Source organism: Alexandromys fortis, unplaced genomic scaffold (genome assembly GCF_014885135.2).
Source record: "Alexandromys fortis isolate MF-2015 unplaced genomic scaffold, M_Fortis_MF-2015_v1.1 scaffold_384, whole genome shotgun sequence".
Taxonomy (NCBI): Eukaryota; Metazoa; Chordata; class Mammalia; order Rodentia; family Cricetidae; genus Alexandromys; species Alexandromys fortis.
Window position 1 is genome coordinate 379,608 of NW_026068264.1, and position 25,471 is coordinate 405,078.

General features: G+C 34.8%; 1 protein-coding gene across 1 annotated transcript in view; it reads right to left on the reverse strand.

Moving 5' to 3' along the window:
* The window catches only part of LOC126494487 (dystrophin-like), a 449,593-nt gene that overhangs the window by 331,122 nt on the left and 93,000 nt on the right, over positions 1–25,471 (reverse strand). The window contains exons 3-4 of the mRNA XM_050131854.1: positions 7,909–8,093; positions 5,716–5,847 (exon numbers count right to left, since the gene is read on the reverse strand). Of these exons, the coding sequence (XP_049987811.1) occupies positions 5,716–5,847; positions 7,909–8,093 (317 nt within the window). The remainder of the gene's footprint in view (positions 1–5,715; positions 5,848–7,908; positions 8,094–25,471) is intronic.

Below are 25,471 nucleotides of genomic sequence, written 5' to 3' on the forward strand. Positions count from 1 at the left end.
CTTCTGGAGTATCAGATGCATGCCTCTGCAAACTCAGATGCATTCAGAATAATAATGAAATTCTATTCTTGAACATAAATTCCATAAAATCCTAGGGGAGTTTAACACAAACTATTAGCTTCTGATATATTTCCCATCTTTTCTATCTCTCCATTTTTTAAAATAATGTGGGCTGACTCAGAAAATACCTTTTTCCATCTGTCCATATGACTAAACACATGGACAACATTTTGAGTCAGTCATTGTAGTAACTGTTTCCCCCTTTTATTTAGGCAAGGAGATATGACATATTTTGCCCAGGAAGATATATGTGAATATACGCTGAAAGTGATTTCTGAATTCACAAATATTTTAATCATATCATCTCTAATAAAGTTAAACAGCCCATTAAATTAAAAAGACAGAGAACAAACTGTGAAAATTATGTGTCCACCATATCACAGAAAAGCTATATAATTTAATATAAAAATAATTCTTAAAACTTAATAAGAAAAATGATAAAACTGGGGAAACAAAAATGTCTCAGGGAAAACAGCTACTCATTTTTCTTGAGTATAGCTATGCTAAGTTCCTTTTAAAGAAGAAAAATACAAGTATTTACCAGTATATATTTACACAGATAAGCACTCATATCAAAATACACATTCAATATATCTGTATCCTGCTATAGCAAATATGAATGAAACTGCTTCCTTCAATGTAACATTCAAATCCTAAAACTTAAATCATGAGATGAGTCATGATCACAGAGAGAATCCCAGTGCAGCTGTCGATAATATGTGAAATATAGAAAGAACAAGAGACAAGAAGGGGAGGCAAATAAAATATCCGAATAGCATAAATTAAAGTGCTACAGTTTATCCTGCAGTGATCACAGAGCTTGATTCCATGTTTTACCAGATAAACAAAATCATAGGAGGTCAAATCCCATATATAAAATGGCATTGTGTTTACATATAACCTATACATATCTTCTCATACAGTACAAATATTCGCTGTTGTAAATGTTTTATAAATACTTGTGATATCATCTGCGTAATGGAAAGGTTATATGATCTTTTCAGTTACATCTGATCAGTACAGATATGTATTTTACTATGTGCTTCTGATGCAAAATTGACTTACTCCTTCCATGAAGAACCTGCATACAGGGAGACTTGAGTGTGAACACAGAATCTAGGTTTAATAAAGAACATTTTATAGACAAAGAGTGATACATTGCTGAGATTTGCCAGAAAAATCATAAAAAGTCTTAAGATAGGAGTTAAGAGACAACAAAGAAAACATGGCAGAAAGGATGAAAGGAGCAACAAGAGTTGAAGGAGGAGGCCTATAAGAAAGAATCAGTTTAGTGGTGCTTAGTTGGACACAAGGGTTTATGTGTGCACATGCATGTATGTGACTTAGCTTCTTAGTGACTTAGCAGATGAAATCTTAGAGCTGGACAAGTTCAGAGATACAGATGAAGCCCTAAGAAAAACGACCCGTGTCTGTGAGGAACCAAATGATTAGGAGATGTATATCATTCTATGATGCGTGCTTCCTTTGTAGCTTTTTGGTTTATGAATATATAACTGTTATTTTAACTATCTAGCAGATGTATCTCAGCCTACCCCTGTACTTTATGAACATCTGCCATCTAAAAAACTTAAGAGAAAACTATTATGATTAACTTCAAGCATACCAGTTATGAACAGATCAGTAAGTATGGGTTTGATATCCTCCCCTTTGTTATTCTACTGGTGGCTGCAATTATTACTTTTGCATTACAGATCCTTTCTATTAAGTAAATGCTTTTCTGTAATATTTCTATGTGCTTTATGCCTGGTATCACCACTGAAATGCTCAGTTGCTTCTTATATTGCAAATGCATAAATATTTATGTATTCTATATGTAATAGGTATACTCTCCAAATGTTGACAGCTACTATTCATCAGACAAAGTTAAGAAGCAAAGATGAAGATTTCTTTCTTTTTAGATACCTTTAAGCGTCAACTTCTGTTAAAACACTAAAGCATAGAGGCAATGTTGATAAGAAAATATTAAACCTTTTTCTGTCAGATTCATGAATTTGAGAATAGGAAACATCACAGCTGAAACAGACATCATGACATATGGCTTGCATCTCACCTATGTAAGTTACCAGCTGTTTGAACAAATAATATATCCTATTTAAATTTCCTTTAACTTTTGATTCTGATAAAGTCAATTCATACACTAATTGTATTAGTTAGAGGATATATATATATATATATATATATATATATATATTTGAAAGTCTTTGTAAAACTGTGAAAGTGAATTAAATAAGATAAATGCTTCCTTTGCTGTTCTGAGTCTTTTTTCACCATGAATAATTATAAAAACCTAAACAAAGTACAAATAACTTTTAGAAGACTGACCTCCGATGCTTTGTGATGTATTGAAGAATAAGTACAATAGTTAGGGATCAAAGGGTCTATTAATTAAATGCACCTTAATCTGTATATTATTTACAAATATAAATATGATCTTTGTAGCTCTCCAAAATAGGGGAATATTTGAATTTTTTTCTACAATAATTTCACGCAAAAGTAGCCTCACACTGCCTCTGGAAGGCCAATGGTCATATGCAGTAGATCAAGCAGAAAATGTCATGATGCAGAAATCAAAAAGAAAGCTTTTCTTTACTCAGAGTAGCAGAAAGAAAGTTGAATAATTTAATGGAGTTGGGCATAATTTAATGGAGAAATGAGCTAAATAAAAGATTGACTAGTTTTGTCTTATTATTGACTACAGGATCAATATAGAGAAAAAGAGTATGTCTCATAAAACCACAATCACTGCTGAGTCATAGCCTCACTATAATAACAAAAAGGACAAAGAAAAGACTGGGAGCAATGAAGTGCAGTTTACTTGAGGACATGTCAAGGTATATAAGCACACACAAAATTGTTGAAAATGTCCTGTAGCTAAAGACTGAGACTAGTAAGGGCATCGATACAGTGGTCATTTAAATTTAGATTGAAGATATGATTAAACCACATTGATAAAATAATGGATAGACAGATCAAAATAGGAAACCTTCCATTAGATTTCTATGCTAATGGAGTTGTAAGAGAAACAGGTGTTGAAAAAGCATACAGAAAAGACACAAAAACTCCCCGAGTGTGTTATAAAAAGTCTCACTGATGGTAGAAGCTATTGAGATAAATAAGATTTGTTATGCCCCTTAAAATATCAGTAAAGCAAAGTTTACAGAAGGCAGTATGTGAAAGAACATCTCTTAAACAAGGAAAGCATCATGGGGCTTTGGGGGAGAGAAGTCAGGTATCCGGTGAGACTGCATAGAGAATTTTAGATAGAATAAGTCTCCAGGAGGGAGAAGTCAATGATAAAAAGATGATTATGGATTTTTAAAATACAGGATTAATAACCAAGAATGTTTGATGAGCACGGTCACAAGAATAAGGATCGAAAATACAGCTTTAAAATAATCATTCATCTATGACAGCTAGGTAATACAATAAAAAGGCTAGAGCACTCGTATTTTCTGTTTGGTATTTTGTATTTGGAGCTTGGCCACAATGCTTCAATTCAGTAAGTTAAGCAAAACTTACAGTTTGAGACAAATATAGATAATTGAGGTTTCTGAGATACTGAGACCAGTAAAGACAATTGATGATATGGGTCAGAACTCCCTCATAAATAAAAAGAAAATTGGTGCTTTCTCATATATCTCCAAATATTTGTATAAAACCTGCTGCAATTTAATCCAACTGATTTTGAGTTCACTGTAACCATGACAGATACCACCTGTAGGGTAGAGTGTGTAGGTTCAGTCCTCCAGAGACTTCAGTGAATATTTTGGTAGTGTGAAAGTATATGGATCTCAAAATAGCTGTGGAAAGTCAACTTCTCATGCACTTCCTTTAGAAATAGTCACGGTAGAGGGAATGGGATGATGGAAGGGAGTGGGGACTAGGGTTGGTACGGAAAATGAGAAAAGATAGGTTTCTAAATAAAGACAGAAAGAGTCACAATACATCATTGTTTGTCTCTTCAACTTATCTTTCAAAAAATCATGTGCTGATTCTTTTTTTGAAAGATAAACATTAGGTTTAATTCAGTTGGTTGTATTACTGAAAGTGAAGGCACTGAGTACTTTATGACAGATTAGGTATTCAGTAATATTTAGACAAAAGTAAAGTGAACAAAATGAGCCTGCAAATTGTATGGTCATTTGCAATTATTTCATTAAGGAATCCTATCTGAGCAAGGCTTTAATGAAGTGGTAATGAGGTAAAGATCTGCTACTAGCAAAGGCATTATAGAAAACCTAGAAAATAGAGCTCAGTAAAGGGATAATGAGGGAGAAGCGTCTTCTAGCTTGGTCTTGGCTTATGTTTCTTTGTTTCAGAATATAAGACATATCCCTTAAATCTTGGTGGTTTCCATGGGAGTGAGTTAAATTAAAGCAGTGTGAAGGGGTTGGATGTGTGAGAGAAGAGAGGCTAAATTTAAACTGAAAGTGGGAATAAAAAGAGAACTTCTCATGCCAAAGAGATCCACATAAGCCCTCAGTAACAGGTGGGCTGGAATTATTATTTACTGATAAGGAAGAAACTGTAGAAGACTCTTGTTTGAAATTCTAGAATTAGTCTTTGAAATACCTGCAATGAAAACTAGATTAAAGAAGAATGTGAAACCTACTTTCTTATTTACTCAGCTTTCCTCAACACTGCAAGAAACTAGCCTAGGGCAGAGGGTTTATCTCTACCCTCAAAGAGATGTTATCTTTGAGGGGACTCTTTCAGGGTATAGAATATTTAGCCTCGTCTATCAATTAATTGAAGCATGGATCAATAGTTAAAAGCATATCACTATCTTGAAAAAATCATTGAGCTTCCTAAATTTTTTACTTTTAATTATACCAATAGGATCAGGTTCATAATTCCTAGTGTAAGTTTGGTAAATGTCACTTCCTTAAGGCCTTTTCAAACTGAATGAAATAAAGATTTCTTCACAAAGGCAATCCTTGAAACTTTAGAAATACTAGTGTACTTCATTTTTATAATCTCACATATAATATAGGTCACACATTCTTATATTTTTCGCTTTCCTATGATATTGAAAAGGTGGAAAATTATACCAAATCTGAGTTGTGTGCATGGCAATTTTTCATGCAAATATTTAAAAAAAATTTGTTTTAAAATTACATAAGATCATTTCAAGAAGCTTGAGGTTATATTTTCCTTAAGTAGAATATATTTTTATGGACTGAATATATAATGAAAAATATCTACTTGGGGGAAATCTTATTTACACATAAGATATATAGGCATCTAAAAAACTCCCTAAGCAATACAATTAATTCAATTAGCAATTTTTATTTATATGTTCAGAAATTTTAGAGTTATATACATAAGTTTTAAATGAGATTCAAATTCTTTGCGGACACTAGGAGACTGTGTAAAAGAAAGTCTTGTAACAACAATTATATCAGGAATATAAAGTTATATTATGAGAACTGCCTCTAGGTGAAAAATTAATATTTATCATCTTAGGTAGATCTCACCACAACAGCATTTTGTGAGAGAATCTAATAGCATGAAAAATAGAACATATCTCTGGGAGGAAAAAAGTATTGAAGGCATCACACAAGCAAAAGATAGGTTAGATCATCTTGAAAGAATTTGCCTGGTTTATAAAAGAGAGAATAAATGTTGGCAGACCTGTGAAGGAAAAGGACTCCGTGTGGACTCAGAGGTGGCAACATAGGCAGCCTGTGTGTAGGCGTAGCTCTTGAATCGAGGTTTAGGAGATGAAGAAGTTTGCTCATAGCCCTGTGCTAGACTGACTGTGATCTGTAAAGGGTTGGGGAAGAAAAGGAGAAAGAAGAGGGGAAAATGTGGTAAGTAATTGGGAAGGACTGCTTTCCAAGACTCTAGAAAACAGAATAGTAAACAGAAAGGGTGAGATCAAACATTTAACCTTAAACACATAAATGGTAGTAAAATCTAATACCCTCTAAGAGAAGAATTCACTGTGTTGGTCTTTCTGGAGAGCAGAAAAACCGAGAAGATAATGAGTGTAGGATTTAAAATTCAGGTTCCACAGGGACATAACTCCTACAGCGGTATAGCATGATATTCTGTGCTCTGGAAAAAATGGGTACCCAACAGCAGTTTCCTCTGATCCCAAAGTAAATAAGGCCAGAATTCATCAGGTCAATAACTTGGTATGGGCTAAAGATGTCATGAGCATAAAAATAGAACTAGCTAAGTAGAATGAAAAAAATAGACACAAGAACTTTCCATTCCTTTAGCAAAATTTTGCGCAAGATTTTTTAATCATTGACTTTGTTTAAGAAAATACAGTATACCTACTGTTGAGCATGATTAATAAAACCCAATTAATAGAATCCCTTTGCACTTATTTCACTGATGCAATAAACAATTTTTATCATATATTGTTGATTTAATTGGCAGTACATAGGTTTTAAAATATTTTTCCATTTAAAAGGAAAATATCAATAATAAACAACTGTTTATTCAAAAGGTTAGCACAAAATATTTTAAATGTATTTTTGAATAAAATGTTTGCCCTTTATATTCTGGATTTTTCACTTTGCCATAATTGACAGCAAACCTAATTTTAATGCATATACAAATTTTTTAAAAATTTTATTTTACATTATACAATAAAAACACAGTATATTATGTATTATAAACTGATTAATTATCAAATTACTTTTAGAAGTGATTATCAGTGTTTTTTGAAAATAATGCCTTGTGACACATGGAATTTTAAAAAGTTTATTTAATCCTTGTGTACACATGAAATGCTATGTATACATATATACATATACACATATACATATGCATATATACACATACACACATACATACATATATGAATATATGCATACATACATATATGAATATATGCATACATACATATATGAATATATGCATACATACATATATGAATATATGCATACATGAATATATGAATATATGCATACATGAATATATGCATGTATACATATATGAATGTATGCATGTATACATATATGAATGTATGCATACATACATATATGAATGTATGCATACATGAATATATGAATATATGCATCATGAACATATGCATACATGAATATATGAATATATGAATATATGCATACATGAATATATGAATATATGCATACATGAATATATGAATATATACATACATGAATATATGAATATATGCATACATGGATATATGAATATATGCATACATGAATATATGAATATATGCATACGTGCAAACATGAATACATGCATGTATGCATACACGCATACATGAATATATGCATACATGAATATATGCATGTATGCATACACACATACATGAATATATGCATACATGAATACGTGAATATATGCATACATGAATATATGCATACATGCATACGTGAATATATGCATACGTGAATATATGCACACATGCATACATGAATATACGCATACATGCATACGTGAACACACGCATACATGAATACACGCATACATGAATATATGCATACATGCATACATGAATATATGCATACATATATGAATATATGCATACATACATATATGAATATGTACATATGTATGCATAAATGCATATATGAATATATACATAGACGCATATATGCATACATACATATATGAATATGCACATATATACATGTGTATATGCATATATACATTTACACATATGCACATATACATATATGCATGTATACATATATGTATATACGTATATACATACATATGCATATATACTGTTATGAACATATGAACATACAAAGACATGCATTATTTACATATGTGTGAATGTCATACCCAAAGCTGGACATAAAATTGGAAAGCTCTCTTATATTAGTGCTCCTGTCTTACCTCTTGAGAATAATGCATCTGGTGATGTAATTGAAAGTGTTCTTCTCTAGTAGTCACTTTTGCTGGCCTGGGCAACATTTCCACTTCCTGGATGGCTTCGATGCTCACGTGTTGAGGCAAAACTTGAAAGAGTGATGTGATGTACATTAAGATGGACTTCTTATCTGGATAAGTGGTAGCAACATCTGTAAGCACATTAACAGCACACATCAATTTCTGGTTTCTATATTTGAGACTCTGAAAGGGTAATGAACAAATCAATGTTACAGGAAGCAGACAAATTAATGAGCACTTGTTTGTCCATGAAAGTCCTCCAGAGACTAATTAGAACATGATAATCAGGCCTAAAATGCCCTTGCAATTTTACAAACCATTGAGATGAGCACTGAAGTTCATTTCTTTTTCTTGTTCACATAAAATCTTTTTTCTATAATATTTTCTCCTAAAGAAAACTGCCGAAACTAGCCCATCTATGTGAGTAGTTTTCATTAGTAAGAAACTATCTTAATTACATTTTCCTTTCTATGGAAAGTTATCTTTTATGTTAATTAAACTGGTATATTTATAATTAAATAATTATAAAAAATACTTAATGCTTGAAACCGCCTAAAGAAATTTTTTCTACAATAACATTATGCACAGAATGACATGTATTTGTCTTAAAGTGAGCCATGTATTTTCTCAATACAATCTAAAGTATCATCAGCCTGTGTTGTTTAGGGGTCCCCCATGTGACCCCTCAGCCAAAAGCTCAACTGAATGCTGTCCACTCTCACCACCAAATGTCTTACATAGCTATAAAAGATGGCAAATTCAGAATACATATCCTCCATTACTACAAGTCATTACTAGAGTCACCCTCATAGATTCAAGGCTAATGCTAGGACAAATTGTCACTCTCTGAAAACTGCTAGCTTCATTGCTCAGGACAACATTCAAAAAGCTCATTGAATGTACAGAGGTTAAGCTGGTGCCTGCATGGAGCCTTCAGCCCTATGTCCTAGTATATTTGGTGCAGGAAGGTACTATTCAGGCTACAGAAAGGGAAGCCTAGACTCCAATCCAGTTATAAAACCCTCCACCTGCATTCTGTCCTGCCTGTAAGATGTGCTGGGCCAATGATGGCACAGAACTTGTGGGAATGGCCAACCAATGTCTGGATTAACATGAGATCCACACTATGCCCTAAATTGCCTGGATAGCCAGGAACCAGAGTCTGGATAATCGAGAGACCTAGAGAAGAACAAAACACAATTGTCTTTTTTTTTTCAATCAATGAAATGATTCCTAATAACATTCTGCTATACTCATAGATTGGTGCCTTGTTCAGTTGTCAGAGAGACTTCCTCTGGCAGTAGCTGGGATCTGGTGAAGAAACCCACAGATAAACATGCATAGGGATAATCTAAATTGGAGGTCTCCATATGGTTCTTCCTCTAGGAAATTAGGGAGCCCTGCACATGAATGGGGAGGAAGGATTGTAGGAGTTAGCGAGGCTAGAGGATAGCAGGAAAACATGGACCACTGAATCAATCAAGCAGGCCTCATATGGGCAAAGAGAGACTAAAGGGGAAACCAGAGGCCTCGCAAGGGGGTTGTTACAGGACCTCTGAGTATACGTTATGGCTGTTGGCTTAGTGTCACAATTATGTCACTATTACACCAATGGGTCTATCATGATAGGTTGACTGTTATTGTAGCACATAAGTTCACAGCTGAGTGAGATTGTTAATGTCTTTTCTCCCTTAGATGCATGCATAGCACCATATTCTATGACAAAATTATATAGTTTCTTTAGCCATAGGGTCATTACCTTCAAGTTCTGATGCTCCACTAAGATCAATGTCAATAGTTTGTATTATTTTTGAGAGTGACCCCACAAGGCTAGTGGGGCGTGGTAGTAGAGGCTGCAGAAAGATTGTCAGAGCCAGAGATTAATGAGGACTATTACAAAATTATACCGGATGGATGTGAGAGGGCCATTGCACTCATGAAATCACAACAGCTTTGTTGTGAGCTATTTGATAACCCTGTGTGATAATGTCTCTCTCTTTCCTCACATGCTTAAGGTATCTTCTGATTTGTTTATAATAGATCTGAAAGGCCAATAGCTCGGCTGGAGAGGATAGATAAGACTTCTGGGAAGGAAATTGGAGGAAGAACCTGATAGGGGGCATTATCCAGCTAGACATGGAGAAAGTGGGACTCATGATACTGAGGAGATGTAACACGTCATGTGGCAGAATGCAGATGAATAGAAATGAGCTTATTTATGTTTTACAAGCTAGTTTGGAACAAACCTAAGCTAAGATCAAGCTTTCACACTTAATAACAAAGAAAAATCCATTATGTAACTTTGGTTACTGCCACAAGACCTGTAAATGATCAAGTTAGGCAGTATTCCAGCATGGACAGAGGGGGATCTCATGATGTCCCATCTCTAGCTGAAGACCTATTCACAGTTGATGGTTCCTGGGAGAAGGAATGTCTGGTTTCTTCAGAGATGTGGCTCGTGGGGGGATTCTCATGTGCCTAGAATGACCTTATACTTACTCATATGGATATTACTTACTGGGATAGGTGATTTATTTTAAATTTTTTTTAAAGATTTATTTATTTATTATGTATACAACATTCTGCCTCCGTGTATACCCACACGCGAGAGGAGGGCGCCAGATCTCATTACAGACGGTTGTGACCCACCATGTGGTTGCTGGAAATTGAACTCACAACCTCTGGAAGAGCAGCCAGTGCTCTTAACAGCTGAGCCATCTCTCCAGCCCCCTATTTTAAAATTTTAAACACAGCTATTCTGATTGTGAGTAGAAAAGGTCAGGAGTAAAATACAGTTGATTAATATAAAAGAATACTGAGTAATTCAGTTACTTTTTTGCAAAAAATAAGAACAAAAATAAATAGATGCTGTTGGAACTCCTTCAGCCAATAGACTTTAAGATACCAGCCCCCTTTGGGCATGGTCTCATGTATTATAAAAGCAGATGAATTTTTGCTGACGAGGGAGGGGGACTTGATTGGGGGGGAGGGAAAGGGGAGGCGGCGGTGGGGGAGAGACAGAAATTTTTAATAAATAAATAAATAAATTAAAAAAAAAAGAAGTCAGAACCACGAGGGATGCACCCACCCACGGAGACAGTGGGGCTGATCTATTGTGAGCTCACCAAGGCCAGCTGGACTGCGATTGAAAAAGCATGGGATAAAACCGGACTCTCTGAATATGGCGGAGAATGAGGGCTGCTGAGAAGCCAAGGACAATGCCACTGGGTTTTGATCCTACTTCATGTTCTGGCTTTGTGGGAGCCTAGCCAGTTTGGATGTCCACCTTCCTAGACCAGGATGGAGCGGGGAGGACTTTGGACTTTCCACAGGGCAGGGAACCCTGACTGCCCCTCAGACTGGAGAGGGAGGGGGAGAGGAGTGGGGGGGGGGGGGGGGGGGGGGGGGGGGGGGGGAAAAGGGAGACGGGGAGGGAAATGGGAGGCGGGGAGGAGGCGGAAATTTTTTTTTTCAATAAAAAATTATATTAAAAAATAAAATAAAATACAATCAAAAAAAAAGCAGATGAAAAGCATGTGCAGGCTTCTTGACTGCTGAATTCAGTTCCAGTTCCCAACACTAGCAGAGGACTACAGATCTCTACGCTTCCTGTGAGTTTATCCCCAGGTAAATAAATCTTTATCATACTCCACTCTAGGTAATTGTGGAGCTCTTTTGTATACCAACAAACAAAAACATTGATAAATTATTTCAAATAAAATAATAGCAAACATAATAATAATGGGGTAAAACTGAAATTATTCCCTAAAATAACCAGGAACAATATGCAAGTGTGATTAGATAATCACAACATTTAAAAAAATAAAAGATAGTGCTTAAAAATCTCAGCTAGAGCATAAAGGCAAATTCGTAAAGGGCAGGCAAATGGAAAATGAAGAAATCAAATTATTCCTATATGCAAATCATGTGATACTTCAATCACATACCTATAAGACTCTATCCTTGATTTCTTATAAAATAGCAAAATAGCAGAATATAAGATTTTCAAATCACTTTTGATAAAGAGCAATAAATTTTGAATAAAATGCAGGAAAATGGAGAGGAAGCATGGTGGGCATTGATGACTTTATAGCTACCATAACAAGTACCAAGCAATAAACACCAACTTGTTGCCTCTTCAATTGTTTTCTAAGCAGTGTTTCCTAAGATGTATTTCCAAAGCAGTGGCAACCAGTCCCATCTGGAAGTATGCTAGTTGAGAGTAAATTTACCCCAACAAACCTTAGTTTTAGAATGGAACTCCATTAAGAATGGAATTAATATCTAAGTAATCATTTTTATAATGTGAACTGAGCCTACTCCCAGTTATGAATATTGTCATAACTTCTGACCTGTTATTTCTCTTCAATACTGTGACACCTATTTGCTATGGTAGCACTTTACCCCTGAGCTGCTTGCCCAGCTCTGAGACACTCTGATTTCAAAGACTGGTTGAGCAACATCATTTTTTTTTCCCTTATGAGAGCAAGTAATAAAGTAAGCACTCAGTTTTGTGATAGCCTAATTGTTTAGTGAAATTCAACTAATAAGATTCATTTGTACCTGTAAATTAATTAAAGAAAATTAGTTAAGAGTACAGTGCATTTAAAGAAAAAATTCTGAATTTAAACCTAGACTTCATAAAAAATACTGCTTTTCAGTGTGTGTGTGTGTGTGTGTGTGTGTGTGTGTGTGTAAGTCTTCAGTATCTTCTATTTCCTCACCTATGAAGTAAAAGTAGAACTTCAGCTGGCCATAGTCCTTGGGAATGCAAATGCAGTAATATTCAGAAAAAAAACAGGGAATGGTCAGAAATTTAAATCAATGTTCATGTAAATTTAATGAGAAATGTAAATAAATTTTCTAGAAAACACACTATTTAAACACCATATTAATTCAAATGTATTAGTCCAAAAATTTAAAAATTGAACAAGCAGTTGAGTGGGAATATTATACAGACATTCAAATGTAGTTTTAAAGTGCACTTAATAATATAGTCATACTAGTACATTATCACATCAACTAACATAGTTTCTAATTTATGTGGGTTTCTATAAAAATTTTAGGATGAAGACCATCCATCTAATAATATTTCAAGCTACAAACGAAGTGAGCATACTGGTAGACTGAAAACAATCATCTACTTCATCTTATCTATACATTCTAAGCTTACTATTGAACACATATTAACTATATTTTACATTGGAATAAAAGTATCTGCAAAAATCAAGTGAGAGGTAACAAACAAAGTTTGATAAATTTAATCTCCCCTGTGTCTGCACCCTTGAAAAGTCAATGTAAGTGAGTTCGGAATAAAATTGGTGCCTTCAAAAACTGCTATTCCTGTCTTGGGCGGTCAAATTCTGGAAAGTCTGATTAGCCAGCTGCCAAGCATAACCTTGAAATACATCTGGGAAATCTAAAGAAATGTCCGGACCATCCAAATCAAAGGCCAGTCTTATTCTCAGAGAAAAGCAGAAATTAAAATACTGTATTTTAATGCGCATCACATGTAGAAGCAGGATTTTAAAGATGGCATATGCATAAAAGTGCATGTGTCAGCTTTCTTTTTAACAGATACTTTTATTTATTAAATTAGGGTACACCATCAAGACACCATCATAAGAATAAATTTGAAGATTTTTTTCAGTGAGTTTATATAAGGAAAAAATGAAAAAAAAAAACAAGAAAATAATTAGTTCAGTATTCAAAAGAGAAGAGGAATGGATGAACTGGGAAGAGTGTATGGTCATAACCTGAACAGTCAGATAATCTTAATGCAAAACTATAAGGACATACATGCTAGAACGGGTGGCTGCAAAAATAAACCATTTATAAGGATATAAAATACTAAAGAATCTACTAAAAAAGTCAACTAGCCAATTATTGGAAGTTTCCAATTGAGTAGATGTGATATTTTGTTTTAGGAGATGTGATACTTGTTAGTGCTGTAACTTGCCTGAAGATCAGAGTGTTGAGCTAGACACATTAGTTAGCCAAAGAGGCCAGGAAGTGATGGCACACACCTTTTATCCCAGCACTCAAAAGAGGAGGAAAACAGATGTCTCTCAGTTCAAGGTCACCCTGGGCTACAGGAGACTGAATCTAAAAGTGGAGCAGAGCTCACACCTTAGATCCTATCCTAGCACTTGGGGTCATACATCTTTAATCCCAGCACTAGGGAAGTAAAGACAAGAGTGAAATGGTTGGGGAGGGGAAAGAGAAATGTAAGGCAGGAGGAGACAGGCGTTCAGAGCATTCAGTCTGAAGTTTTGTAAAGATGGTATTCAGTTTAAGGCTTCCTAGAGACAGGATCTTGCCCCATCTGGTTTGAGGATTCGGTAGAGATTAAGAAGTCACTTTAATGGCTGCTACTCTGCTTCTCTGATCTTTCAGCTTTCACCCTCAATATTTGACTCTGTGTTTTCATTATTAAGACTAATTAGGATTGCGCTACAAATAGATTTTTGACTTTAAGTGGTATGACTTCTAAATGGTAGAACTGATAGGTTGTAGACAACATTAGAGCATTAAGTAAAGCACTAAGAAATTCAATTCTTTTCATTTTAATATTTTACATGTACACGTATACTCAAGATTTGTGTCTTTTCCTTTTCAAATTACTATGTGAAGATATATAACAAAATGAAAACAAACAACCTATGCAGATCCTTTAATTTTAAATTCTTTAGCATTCTGAAAGAAATGTTTTGCTTTCAACAGACTAATTGATACATTTTTCGCAGTTTGTTCGCTGATTCTCTTAGGTGCGTCTATCCTCTAATAACAATGCTTCTCATTAGAGGAATATAAAGTGTAGTAGTGGAAATAATTTGCATTGATGAAGATGATTCTGTTTCCTAATAACATTAATAAAAATAAAACATTGCCTTTTGTTTACTGATGAAGATTCAATCATTTTATGTTTTAAACATGTAATTATTCTTTTCAATATGCTCATGATACAGCTAGGAAAAACTATCACCACAATCCTACTACATATAGAAAAAGCACAGTGCTTTCTTAATAACAAAGACAGGAAGGAAATTTATGTACTTAAAAGATTCTGCATTTTATTTATTGTGTACATGTGTGTGAAAATGTGTATGTTTCTTGTCAGTATATATGTGGAAGTCAGAGGACAACTTAATGGAGTTGGTCCTCTCTTTAAACCATGTGGGTAACAGAGATTGAATTCAGGTTATTAGGCCTGGTAGCAAGAGCTCTGCCCTCTTAACTATCTTGCTGACTTTGCAGAAGACTCTGGTATATTAAAACCTATTTAAGGATTCTGACCACTTGACAAAAACAAACATATTCTGCAAATCATTAATAGATAAGATCAATGTTAGTATCAGGCATTTAATTTTACAAATAATGATATCTATACATGATTTGATTATGAAAAGTATTCTATTAAAATATGAAAAATGCATTCATTGAATTACATTGTAGGAGGTTAAATCATGAATGTTGAGGATAGGGATATGAGTAAACAAATGAGCACAGAGATAATTCTTCTTTCTTCCTCCTCTTTTCCATAATGTTCCCTGAGCATTAGCAAGAAGGAGCTGCCACTTCAATGTGGTAGAGAAATGGAGAAGAGAGACAGAGTGTTCCCTGTGCTGTGGAGAGAAGAGGAGGATCTGAAGACTTGGCAGCAATAAGGAACAGGCTGATATGGGTGATCTAAACTGCCAAATGGGGCTATGTGATGTCCAGGTCTGTGCTGCCACTGAGGGTCATATCTGGGTCCATAGCCTTACTACAGCTGGGGTCTTTGTTGATGTCCATGGCTAGTGTTATCATTTAAGGCCATTTGGATGCCCGTGGTCTGGGTCCCCACCTGAGGCCATGTTGATGGCTGAGGGTCATTGTTCATGCTGGAAGCATATTAATCTGAGCAGCCCATGCTATCACTTGGGGCTATGTTGGCTTCTAGGGCAAGATGCCACTGAAAGGCAAGTCTGGATTCATGGCCTTATTGTAGCCGGGCTCTGTGTTGATGCCCTTGGCCCATGTTGTTACCGAAGATCTTGTGGATGCCAAGGATGTGGGCCATGTTGGTTCCCGGAGCCAAACTGTCACTGCAAGCAAACTGCTCTGAGTGGTCTGCACTGCCAGCCAGAGCCATGGTGATATTCAGACCCAAAGTAATACCAAGAGCCATGTTGATGTCCAAGACCGGTGTAAACTTGGTAGTGTGGGAGGGCATGGTAGAGCTTGCTACAGTGACCTGGGCACCAGAGAGCTTTTCCTGCCCCTTGTTAGCTTCCTCAACAGGAGAGGTAGAGCCCCCTCCTTGGAGAACTGACCACACTGATGTGGATGTGGGAGAGCTAGAACCAACCCTTGATGGCATAGGAAGTGGGAACTGGTTCCCCACTTCTAAGTAGCAGCTACAGAAAAACTGGCCCTGGCCCTTACCTGAAGAGCCAATCCTGGTGGAGCTGTGGACTGACCAACACAGCTACCACCCAGGCTCAGATTCAGGGCTTTGAGTTGGCCCACCCTAATATCTAGCCCATCTACTACCTGCTGGAATATGTAAAGGGACTGGTCCTGTGGAACCATAGCCACACAATTTCCAGGAATCTGGACAATATAAGGATACCTGAGAGAAGTTGTGGTGAAGGTCCAGTATTGATGATATACCATAAGCCAGAAGCAATGAACCAGTCTAAGAACTCACTGCAATGAACATTTGCAAGCAAAGTTGTTTGAGCAAAATATATACTGTGGTAAGCACAGCTCCAAAGGACACTACAACAAATGAATATGTGATGGAGAGGAAGGAAAGATGGAGGACCAAAGAGGTTTTTGTTTGTTTGTTTAGTTGTGTTTTGAGGTTTAAATTATTTTTTTTCCTTTTATTTTGGGGTGAGTCTACAAGGGTGGAGGGTGGACATAAAAGAAATAGGAAATAAGTGGTATGGCGGTGTATTATGTGTAATTCCCAGAGAATCAATAAAAAATTCAGTTAATAGAAATAAAATTTTAAAAAGAATAAAATGCACTAATTTTAGTAGTCTATAAAAAGAAATACAACATATATAACAACCAAACAAAGACATGTCATTTAGGACAGAACATTAACAGGTTGCTGTGGGATAATGCTTTTGTGCACTGTAAAGAGTTATTAATTGTATTGGTTTAATAAAATGTGGATTGATCAGTATCCAGGAAGGAAGGAAGGGCAGGGCAGGTAGACTAAGAGAATTCTGGGAAGAAAAAAGATATTTGGTTGCAAGTTAGATGCAGAGGAAACAAGATGAGACTGCCTCACTGAGAAAAGGTACCAAGCCATGTATCTAAACATAAACAAGAATTAAGGGCGAATTTAAGTCATAAGAGCTAGTGAGTAATAAGCCTAAGCAAGAGGTTTATAACTAATATAAGGCTCTGTGTGTTTCTTTGGGACTAAACAGCTACAGACCAAGCAGGACAGGAACTTTCTTCTAGAACAGTCTGTTTTCCGTACATTACATGGCTATTGACTGTAGCCATGAACCAATAGCTGCTGAGTTTACCTGCACAATATCAAGTCAACCCAAATTACAGCATAGATAGGGAAGGAAATATGTGGCCCCACCCCTAACTCATGAGCTACTAGATGGTAACAACTACTAGGAGAGGTTACCATTCTTTGAGGATATGACCACTGATGGTATTCCCATGCTAACTGGACTTCTGGAGGAGAGATTATAAGGAAGTGTATTAAAAAACCATAATTTATTGTATATGTGTATGAGTTTCTAATACACATTCTCAAAGAAAATAGTAAACTATTCTAGTAGAATGCTAAGTTGCAAATATGTAATATTTATAATAATAATATTTAAGTGTACATATTTCAGTTATCATTGTTGTATATACAAATTACATAAAACTTCTTTTGATCTAATTGTATTATCACTTTCCTCTATTTCATAATATAGACTATTGACTTCCACAAATGTTCTGTTTTAGCTGGATTCCTTTTTTCCTTAAATAGGAAAGAAAGTTACACCTTGTTAATTACATATATCATTAGAACAAATAATGCACAGGAACCAATTAGAGAAACATCAATTAGAAATTTTTACCTAAATGGATGTTACAATTTTCATAACCTATCTTTAAATAGGAAAATACTTCAACAAACAACTACCTTTCCTAAACAAACAATCTAAATGACATGTTGTGTCTATAAATTTTCAACTCAACAATAATTAAAATATTATATGTTTACAAGTTATTCTTTGAGCGCATTCCTTTCTGAATTACGTTTAAATATTTTCAGCTACTTCAAGACAGCATTTCACTACATATCATCTAAATCTAGAACAATAGGAACAGCATTATTCTGACAATTAGAAGCTGGTCAGTGCTGGACACTATTGTTAGGGAAACATTTCTACTTTCTTCTAATTCTCTCTGCCTGCCTATTGCAGGAAGAACATTGAAAAAAAGTATTTTGACTTAGTGACATTTAACTTTGATTCCTTAATTGTCACCTGCTGTTTTTGTGCTTTGTTTTTGACCTAACCAATTTTACTAGTTTTTTTTTCTTATTTCTAGAAAAAGTGCAATAAGTTGCAGTGGTAATCAAAACAAAACGCTGTATTTCTATTCACTAATTTCAAAGTATTAGAAGTAATAATTGATAAGTAATAGGGTGAGATTGGAGGTATTTATTTCAAGTGACACAAATTTAATTGGTTATTATGGTTCTACCTGGTATGTTATTGATTTTAGAAAAATGCCCAATAGTATAAGAACAATTATAAAGCAAATATGCCAATGATCATTAGCATTTCTAGCAGAAACCCTATATAAAATTAGTCCTTTCTGAAGCAAATATTGTAAAATCTTCCTGGCAAGGTACTACATCATATTCATGATAGATAGTATTGTGGCTGCAGGTATCACATGCTACATTAGTGAAAATAGTATAAAATTTAGCAAATTACTGTCAAACAAAAAATTCAAAAATTATAAGATGATAGATGGTAAAAGATACTTGCTTGAACTACTGCCAAGTTTTAGAGTCATCCAACAGAAACATAATGGACTACTGCTGGGATTCACAAAGTGTCTAAAGCATTAGTGGAAGCACACAGAAGAAACACAACAAATATAGATGCAAGCTTTAGTGCATATCAAGTTACAGGGGGCACATTCTACTTTAGATAGTATTAACACAATTTCATTTGAGCATGGTTTGGTGTTTTCAAGCTTCCACCTATGTAATTAGACCTATCCAATTATAAATACAATAATATGCATGAATGATAACTACCAATGTAACATGTAATTTAAACCTCACAAATAAGATAGACAATCAAAAGAAGAGCAACAACAGAGAAAAGTACAAGTGCAAAAGAGAATAACCATCAAAATCATGTAACAAGCAAAACTGAAGACAATATTTCTTAATAAAATAAAATGAAATCAATGTTGTTGAAAGGGGCACAAAACATAATTCAAAAGATAGGTTTACCAGCTAAAAACTGTTCGATTACAGTTAACCTGCCTGCGAGATATGCTAGGGAAATAGTGGCACAAAGCTTGTGAGAATTATCAACCAGTATTTGTTTGGATTTAAGGCCCACTCTAAGAGATAGAACCCATCCCTGACACTGCTCATGTAGCCAAGGAAGTGCGAACAGATAGGCTGTGGACATAGGGGAAAAGAAAATACTGCTAAATAAACAGTCATAAAATTACTCCTAATGACATTTTGTGGTTCCTATGCATCAGTGGTTTGCTCACCCACCATCAGAGAAGCTTCTTTTTGCCATAGAAGGAAAAATATCCAGAGGTTCACAGCCAGACAATGTGCAGAGTGAGTAACCATGGAACACTCAGTCCTAAATGGGATTTATCCATCAAATCCCTCTTGTCAGGGGTCCGGAAACTTTGCAGAAGAGGAGTTAGAAAGATCTTAAGATCCAGAGGATATGGAAAACACCAAGGAAAAGGGCCTAAAAATTACCAAACCAACACACATACGAACTGACAGAGACTATGGCAGCATATACAGATTTGCATGGGTCTGAGCCAGATGGTGTCCCAGTGTTGATGGGAGAAGTGGACACAAACCCCTAGCCCTAACCATGAAGCTATCTTCAAATGATAACCACTCAAAAGTTTGTTTTCTCCCACAGTCTCAGGGAGGACACAAACAACTTTTAAGGGAAGATTCCATGTCTAGCAGGAGATAACTAACACAAAACAAACTCAGTGGCATCATTGGAAGTTCTCTGTCTCATGTTTTGTCAGGGCCTTTTTTAACTTTGTGTTTTGGTTATAAATGATATTCCTTGGTGTAGGAATGTGTGTGTGCCTGCATATATATTTCTTCTGTTCCTTTTGGGGGAGGACTATTCTGTTTTGTTTTTGTTTTATCTTATTTTATTATTATTATTTAGATGCTTGCTTAATTTATAATAAGAGACTGAAAGTATATGTGTGTATCTGGATATGCAGGGAGGTAAGAGGTTCTTAGGTAAGTTGGATTATGAGAAACCATAATCAGAATATATTGCATGAAAAAATTATTTTCAATAAGAGAAAAATAGAAGTAAATAGAAGTAAAATGATATGTTTTTATACAAATTGTATACATTGAAAAATAATATATTCTTTTGAATGGTGAGTTGAATTTTAAGAATATGAATATTAAAATACTGCATGACATATTTAATACATTGCACAGTAATGAGAACAAGTAAATGCTAAATTTTTATACCACATATTGCCTAAATTGTTTCAATTCCCTTCTTGGCTCCTAGGTTCTAGAAGGTGATTATATAGTTAGCCATGTTACATCCAGTATTAAACTCTTCGTTCTCTCTAAAATCATTAATCTCCATCTATCTCCATTTCTGAATATTGAAATAGCATTCGTGTGTTATACCAAGATTGCATGGTAGATACCATATATGATTTTTCATTATTTTTGAATCACTTCATTTCATTTACTAACAAGCTATGTGGTTTGTGTGTAAAAGGATGCGTCTGTCCACTTGTCTTTGTATTCACTATTACTATCTCATCCAAGCCATAATCCTCATCTTCTGAGAACAATGCACCCCATCCTAACCGCTTTCATGTCCCTCAATCATTTTTTGTTCAAGAACTATCATTAACTTTTCAAATCACATTTTTAGTGGGATTTTTTTGAAACAGGGTTTCTCTGTGTAACAACCCTGGCTATCCTAGGTTTCAATCTATAGACCAGGCTGACTTCAAACATATGGAGATCTCCTGCCTCTTTCTCTCAAGTACTGGGATTAAAGGTGTGTGCCATTTCCACCTACTCAAAAGTTAATTTTTATGACCTAATTCTTGAAGCTTTTTGAAGCTCAACAGTTCTTTAGAATAAATCACAACTTCTTCCATGCCCTGCTACATGGTTAATCTCACATTCATTGCTGATTAAGAAACAATGCCATCTCTCTGTCTCTTTGTCCACTAACTCACACCTTGTTTTGTCTTTGTGTCATAAGAAAGGTTTTTTTACATCTCTTTGTTTTTATTATTACCACTGTTATTTATACATTCACCTAAAATATTTACCCATTATCTTTTATGCTTTTGATGTACTGATGTCCATTATATCTTAGTTCAAAAGGAAGTTCCTCGCAAATGCATTTGCTAGTCACCTTATCTCAAGAATCCTACATCAAAACCTTTCCTCTATCTCATATGGATTTATTTCCTTTATACCACTTGGCAAGAGTGTGAATGATATGTTTATTTCATTGTTTCTTTCTCCCAGTAAGAGTAAACTTGAAATAGTATCTTTTGGTCAATAATCAATGGCTTGTAATATGGCAGACCCATCAGACTTTCTTCCCACCTAATGTCATTATGTTAATAGTAATATCACAAACTTCATATGCCTGTGGAGAAGATAGTATACAAAAAGCAAATGCACTGGCAGTGGCATTAAAAAACAGCACATACAATTATGAATAGTTTACTGCGTAATGATAAGAGTCGATGTCACATATTTATGTAGTTGCTATATGCTGTTGTTAGATTATGTTGTCAATTTCATGTGACCTAGCATATGAAACCTCAGCTGAAGAATCAGTCAACTAAAGTAGATTAGCCTGTAGTCATCTCTGGGAGAGACTACCTTGAATGGTTAATTCAAGATATTGATCAATCACCTTGATCAAAAGACATTGATGGTTAATGTGGGAGGGCCCAAGCTACTACTATGGTGGCACTCTCCAAAGCAGGTGGGCCTGGATTGAATAAGGAAAGATGACTAAGCCACCAGTAAGCACCCCTCCTCCATGGTTCCTGCCTTGAAGTAGTGAAGAGATTATCATCAGTGATAAACTGTTACCTCGAAATGTAAACTGAAATAAACCTTTTCCTCCCTGAAGTTGCTTTTTATCAGAATGTTTTATAACAGCAATGGAAATCACATAAATACACTATAGTACACATTTTGCTGCTTATTTCTTTATTTAAATTAAAGTTCATCGCAAAAGAGCATGCTATGTTATTCTGGCACCAAGCTTATATGTACTGTGCACAAGGCATTCCTGAATTGTAACAACTTTCAGTGATAGATATACAGTTTCTAGGTTTGCACAATTATATTACCTATCCCATCTTAACAAAATAACTTATCAATGCATAGATTAGAAAGTGTATCCACGTACTTAACTTGGGAATAGCAACTATAAGCACCACAAAGAAAGAAACTTTCTCTGAATTATTTTTACAAATGTCTGGTAAGTAGCAAGGACTGAATATTCCTTATATTAAATGAGTGAATAAAGTTAATTATCATTGCTGAGAATGAAGGTTCACTTTGATAGTTCATCTATGAGTGTAAAGCAATATGTGTACTGAAAATTACAAACTAGCGAAGTGGAAGAAAGCACAAGAACAAGCAGTATTTTTCTCCCTACACAATTATGTGAGACTGTTTAATATTTAATCAATTTTTATTGAGCATCAGTAACAAACAAGGAAATTTTATGGCCTTTCCTCATTTAACTAAAAACACTGTACAATGTTATACAGCCAGACAGCAATCATCTGATCAAAGTGAAAAATAATAGGATTCAGCATTCGTATCCCAGTTTTCTCATTCTGTGACAAGGCTAACTAGTGAAAGCCTCTGCTTCTTACTGCATCCTAAAGGTTTATTTCTTAAATTATTGATCACATTCTCCAAAAAATGATGCTTGCCTTGAAGAATAACTGTGTTTTATGAACTTGGCAATATTTTTATGAGAAGCAAAAATTCACTGATTTCTAAATTTGAGCACATTAGCAGGTTAACAAAGATGCCTATGAGTGATTACTAAGTCAGTACATTTTAAACAGTTGAATACTCAAGTTAAAATTGAAGGCACAGGAAATTGCTGTTTTATTCATTTTCTCAAATTTGTTGCCTTGTGCACTTTATAAAAGAGAACAGCGATTTGAATTGAACATTTGTTGAAAAAAACATATTGACTGATATATACAGATACTCTCCAGTTCAAGTAGAAAGAGTGGAAATATTAGAATTGAGGTGAACCATAATTTTCAAAAGCATGTCTTTTTGTCTGCATACCTGGTTCTCTAGAGAATGTAGTAAGTGAAAGTAATGTTAGATCATTAAAACCATGACTGAACTGCTGAAAGCATGAAAGAAATAGTTTAAGATGATACATGATTGAAATCAGATACTTATACATTGTTTACATTTTGAGATCATTGTCCCAATTTACTGCACAATTGTTACAGATTATTTAATATTCTGACATGAAGTCTTAGTCTTTAAGCTATACAAGTATTAAATATTATAGGTCAATAGTTTTTTTCATATTTGTTATATATACAATCAGATTAATTAGGTTCTTTAAATACATAGAAATTGTATTCTGCCTAGATAGGTAATCTTCAACCACTTCAAGGATCTATAGAATATAGCATTTAAATAACTTGGGGTTCTGTTGACATGAGACATGATTGCTCCTGACAGCACCAATCTATTCCCAAGAGAATGTTGAGCATGGAAGACACTTCACTTGGAGTTTGTTTTCTTCTTGGCACAATTGGCCTTTGGGCAAGGAACTGCCTATGCCTCCACCACTAACAAAGTACATGATATCCGGAAATGGATACACAAGACACAGGAAAAAAGACTGTCAAATCTTGCTAAGACAGAATAAGATGGTTCTAAAAATTTCCTGCCTCTAAAAATGGTCTGTCAGTTATGATAGGCCTTAGCCAAAGTTGGTTGTTCCATTGTTGAAAATGAGACTTTGGGTGATTGCTCAGGTAGGAGCTAATTGTCTTGGTCATATTCTGCTTGCTTTAGAAGCTGCTTGGCTGCCCTTCCTGTCCACTCCAGTAATATTATTGCCCTTCTCCGGCCTTCAATGGGGTTGAAGATTAGATAATCATAGTTACCTTCCTCATGATTTAACCATGCTTACTTTTGATACAAGATTTACACTCCTTAAAATAGAATGTTTATTAAAACATTTGCCTTTGCTTAATATTGCTTATGTTGTTTGTAATTTTATAATTGATATTTGTTCCTACTGTAGTTTTATATTGGGTTTGGGTTGCTTTTGTTTAGACAAAAGGGGGAGATGGTAGGGAAACTTGTTAGCTAACCATCTTTAAGAGGTGGGAAGAGGCATGGATGGGAGCAGAGAATAATGGAGAGATCAATAAAAATCAATAAAATAAAAAAGAGGTGGTTCTTAGTTAAGGCATGACTTCGCTGGGACCCAAGGTAAAATGTGTGCACCTCCATGTGTGTGCTCTCTCTGTGCCATTTCCCATGGGACGTTGCTGTTCTTGGCTATCTAATTTCTTGTTAAATAAGTTTTCCCCTCATAATAAATGAAATATAATTGTTATATCCTTAGCTAGCCTGGTTATTTCAGCATTGAAGTTCTCCAGTTTTCTCTAAATTTAGATTTAATTTTTACTTATGTAAACATATTTATAAAAAGAATAGCATATATTTATTTTCATAAAAAGTTAAAATTGTATAAAATATAAATAAGTACCTCACTCTCTAAGCACTTTCTTAGCAAATGTTATGCACACCTTATATCTACCCATCCATCCATCCATCCATCCATCCATCCATCCATCCATCCATGCATCCATGCATCCATGCATCCATGCATCCATTGACATATTTCATTTATATATTGATCTACTTGCTTCTGTAAATGCTTAAGTTAGATTCACACTACCAATACAGGTATTTCTCCATATATCTTCATATAATATATTCAGATAGTATAAATTTATTCTTCAAAACTCACTGGCTTTACGAGTTATAATGGAGAGCTTGTCATATCTTCATGTTCCCATTAGTAAAATTGACTAATGGTTTTTGAAAAAAAGAAAAACTATGAGCTATTAGTGGAAGTATAGCTTTTAGATTGTTTGTCAAAGCATGTTTTAACAAAATATAATGCACAAACATGTATGTACACAAATGCATTAAGTTTGAAGTTAAACTTTTCCAGTAATTCTTCATACA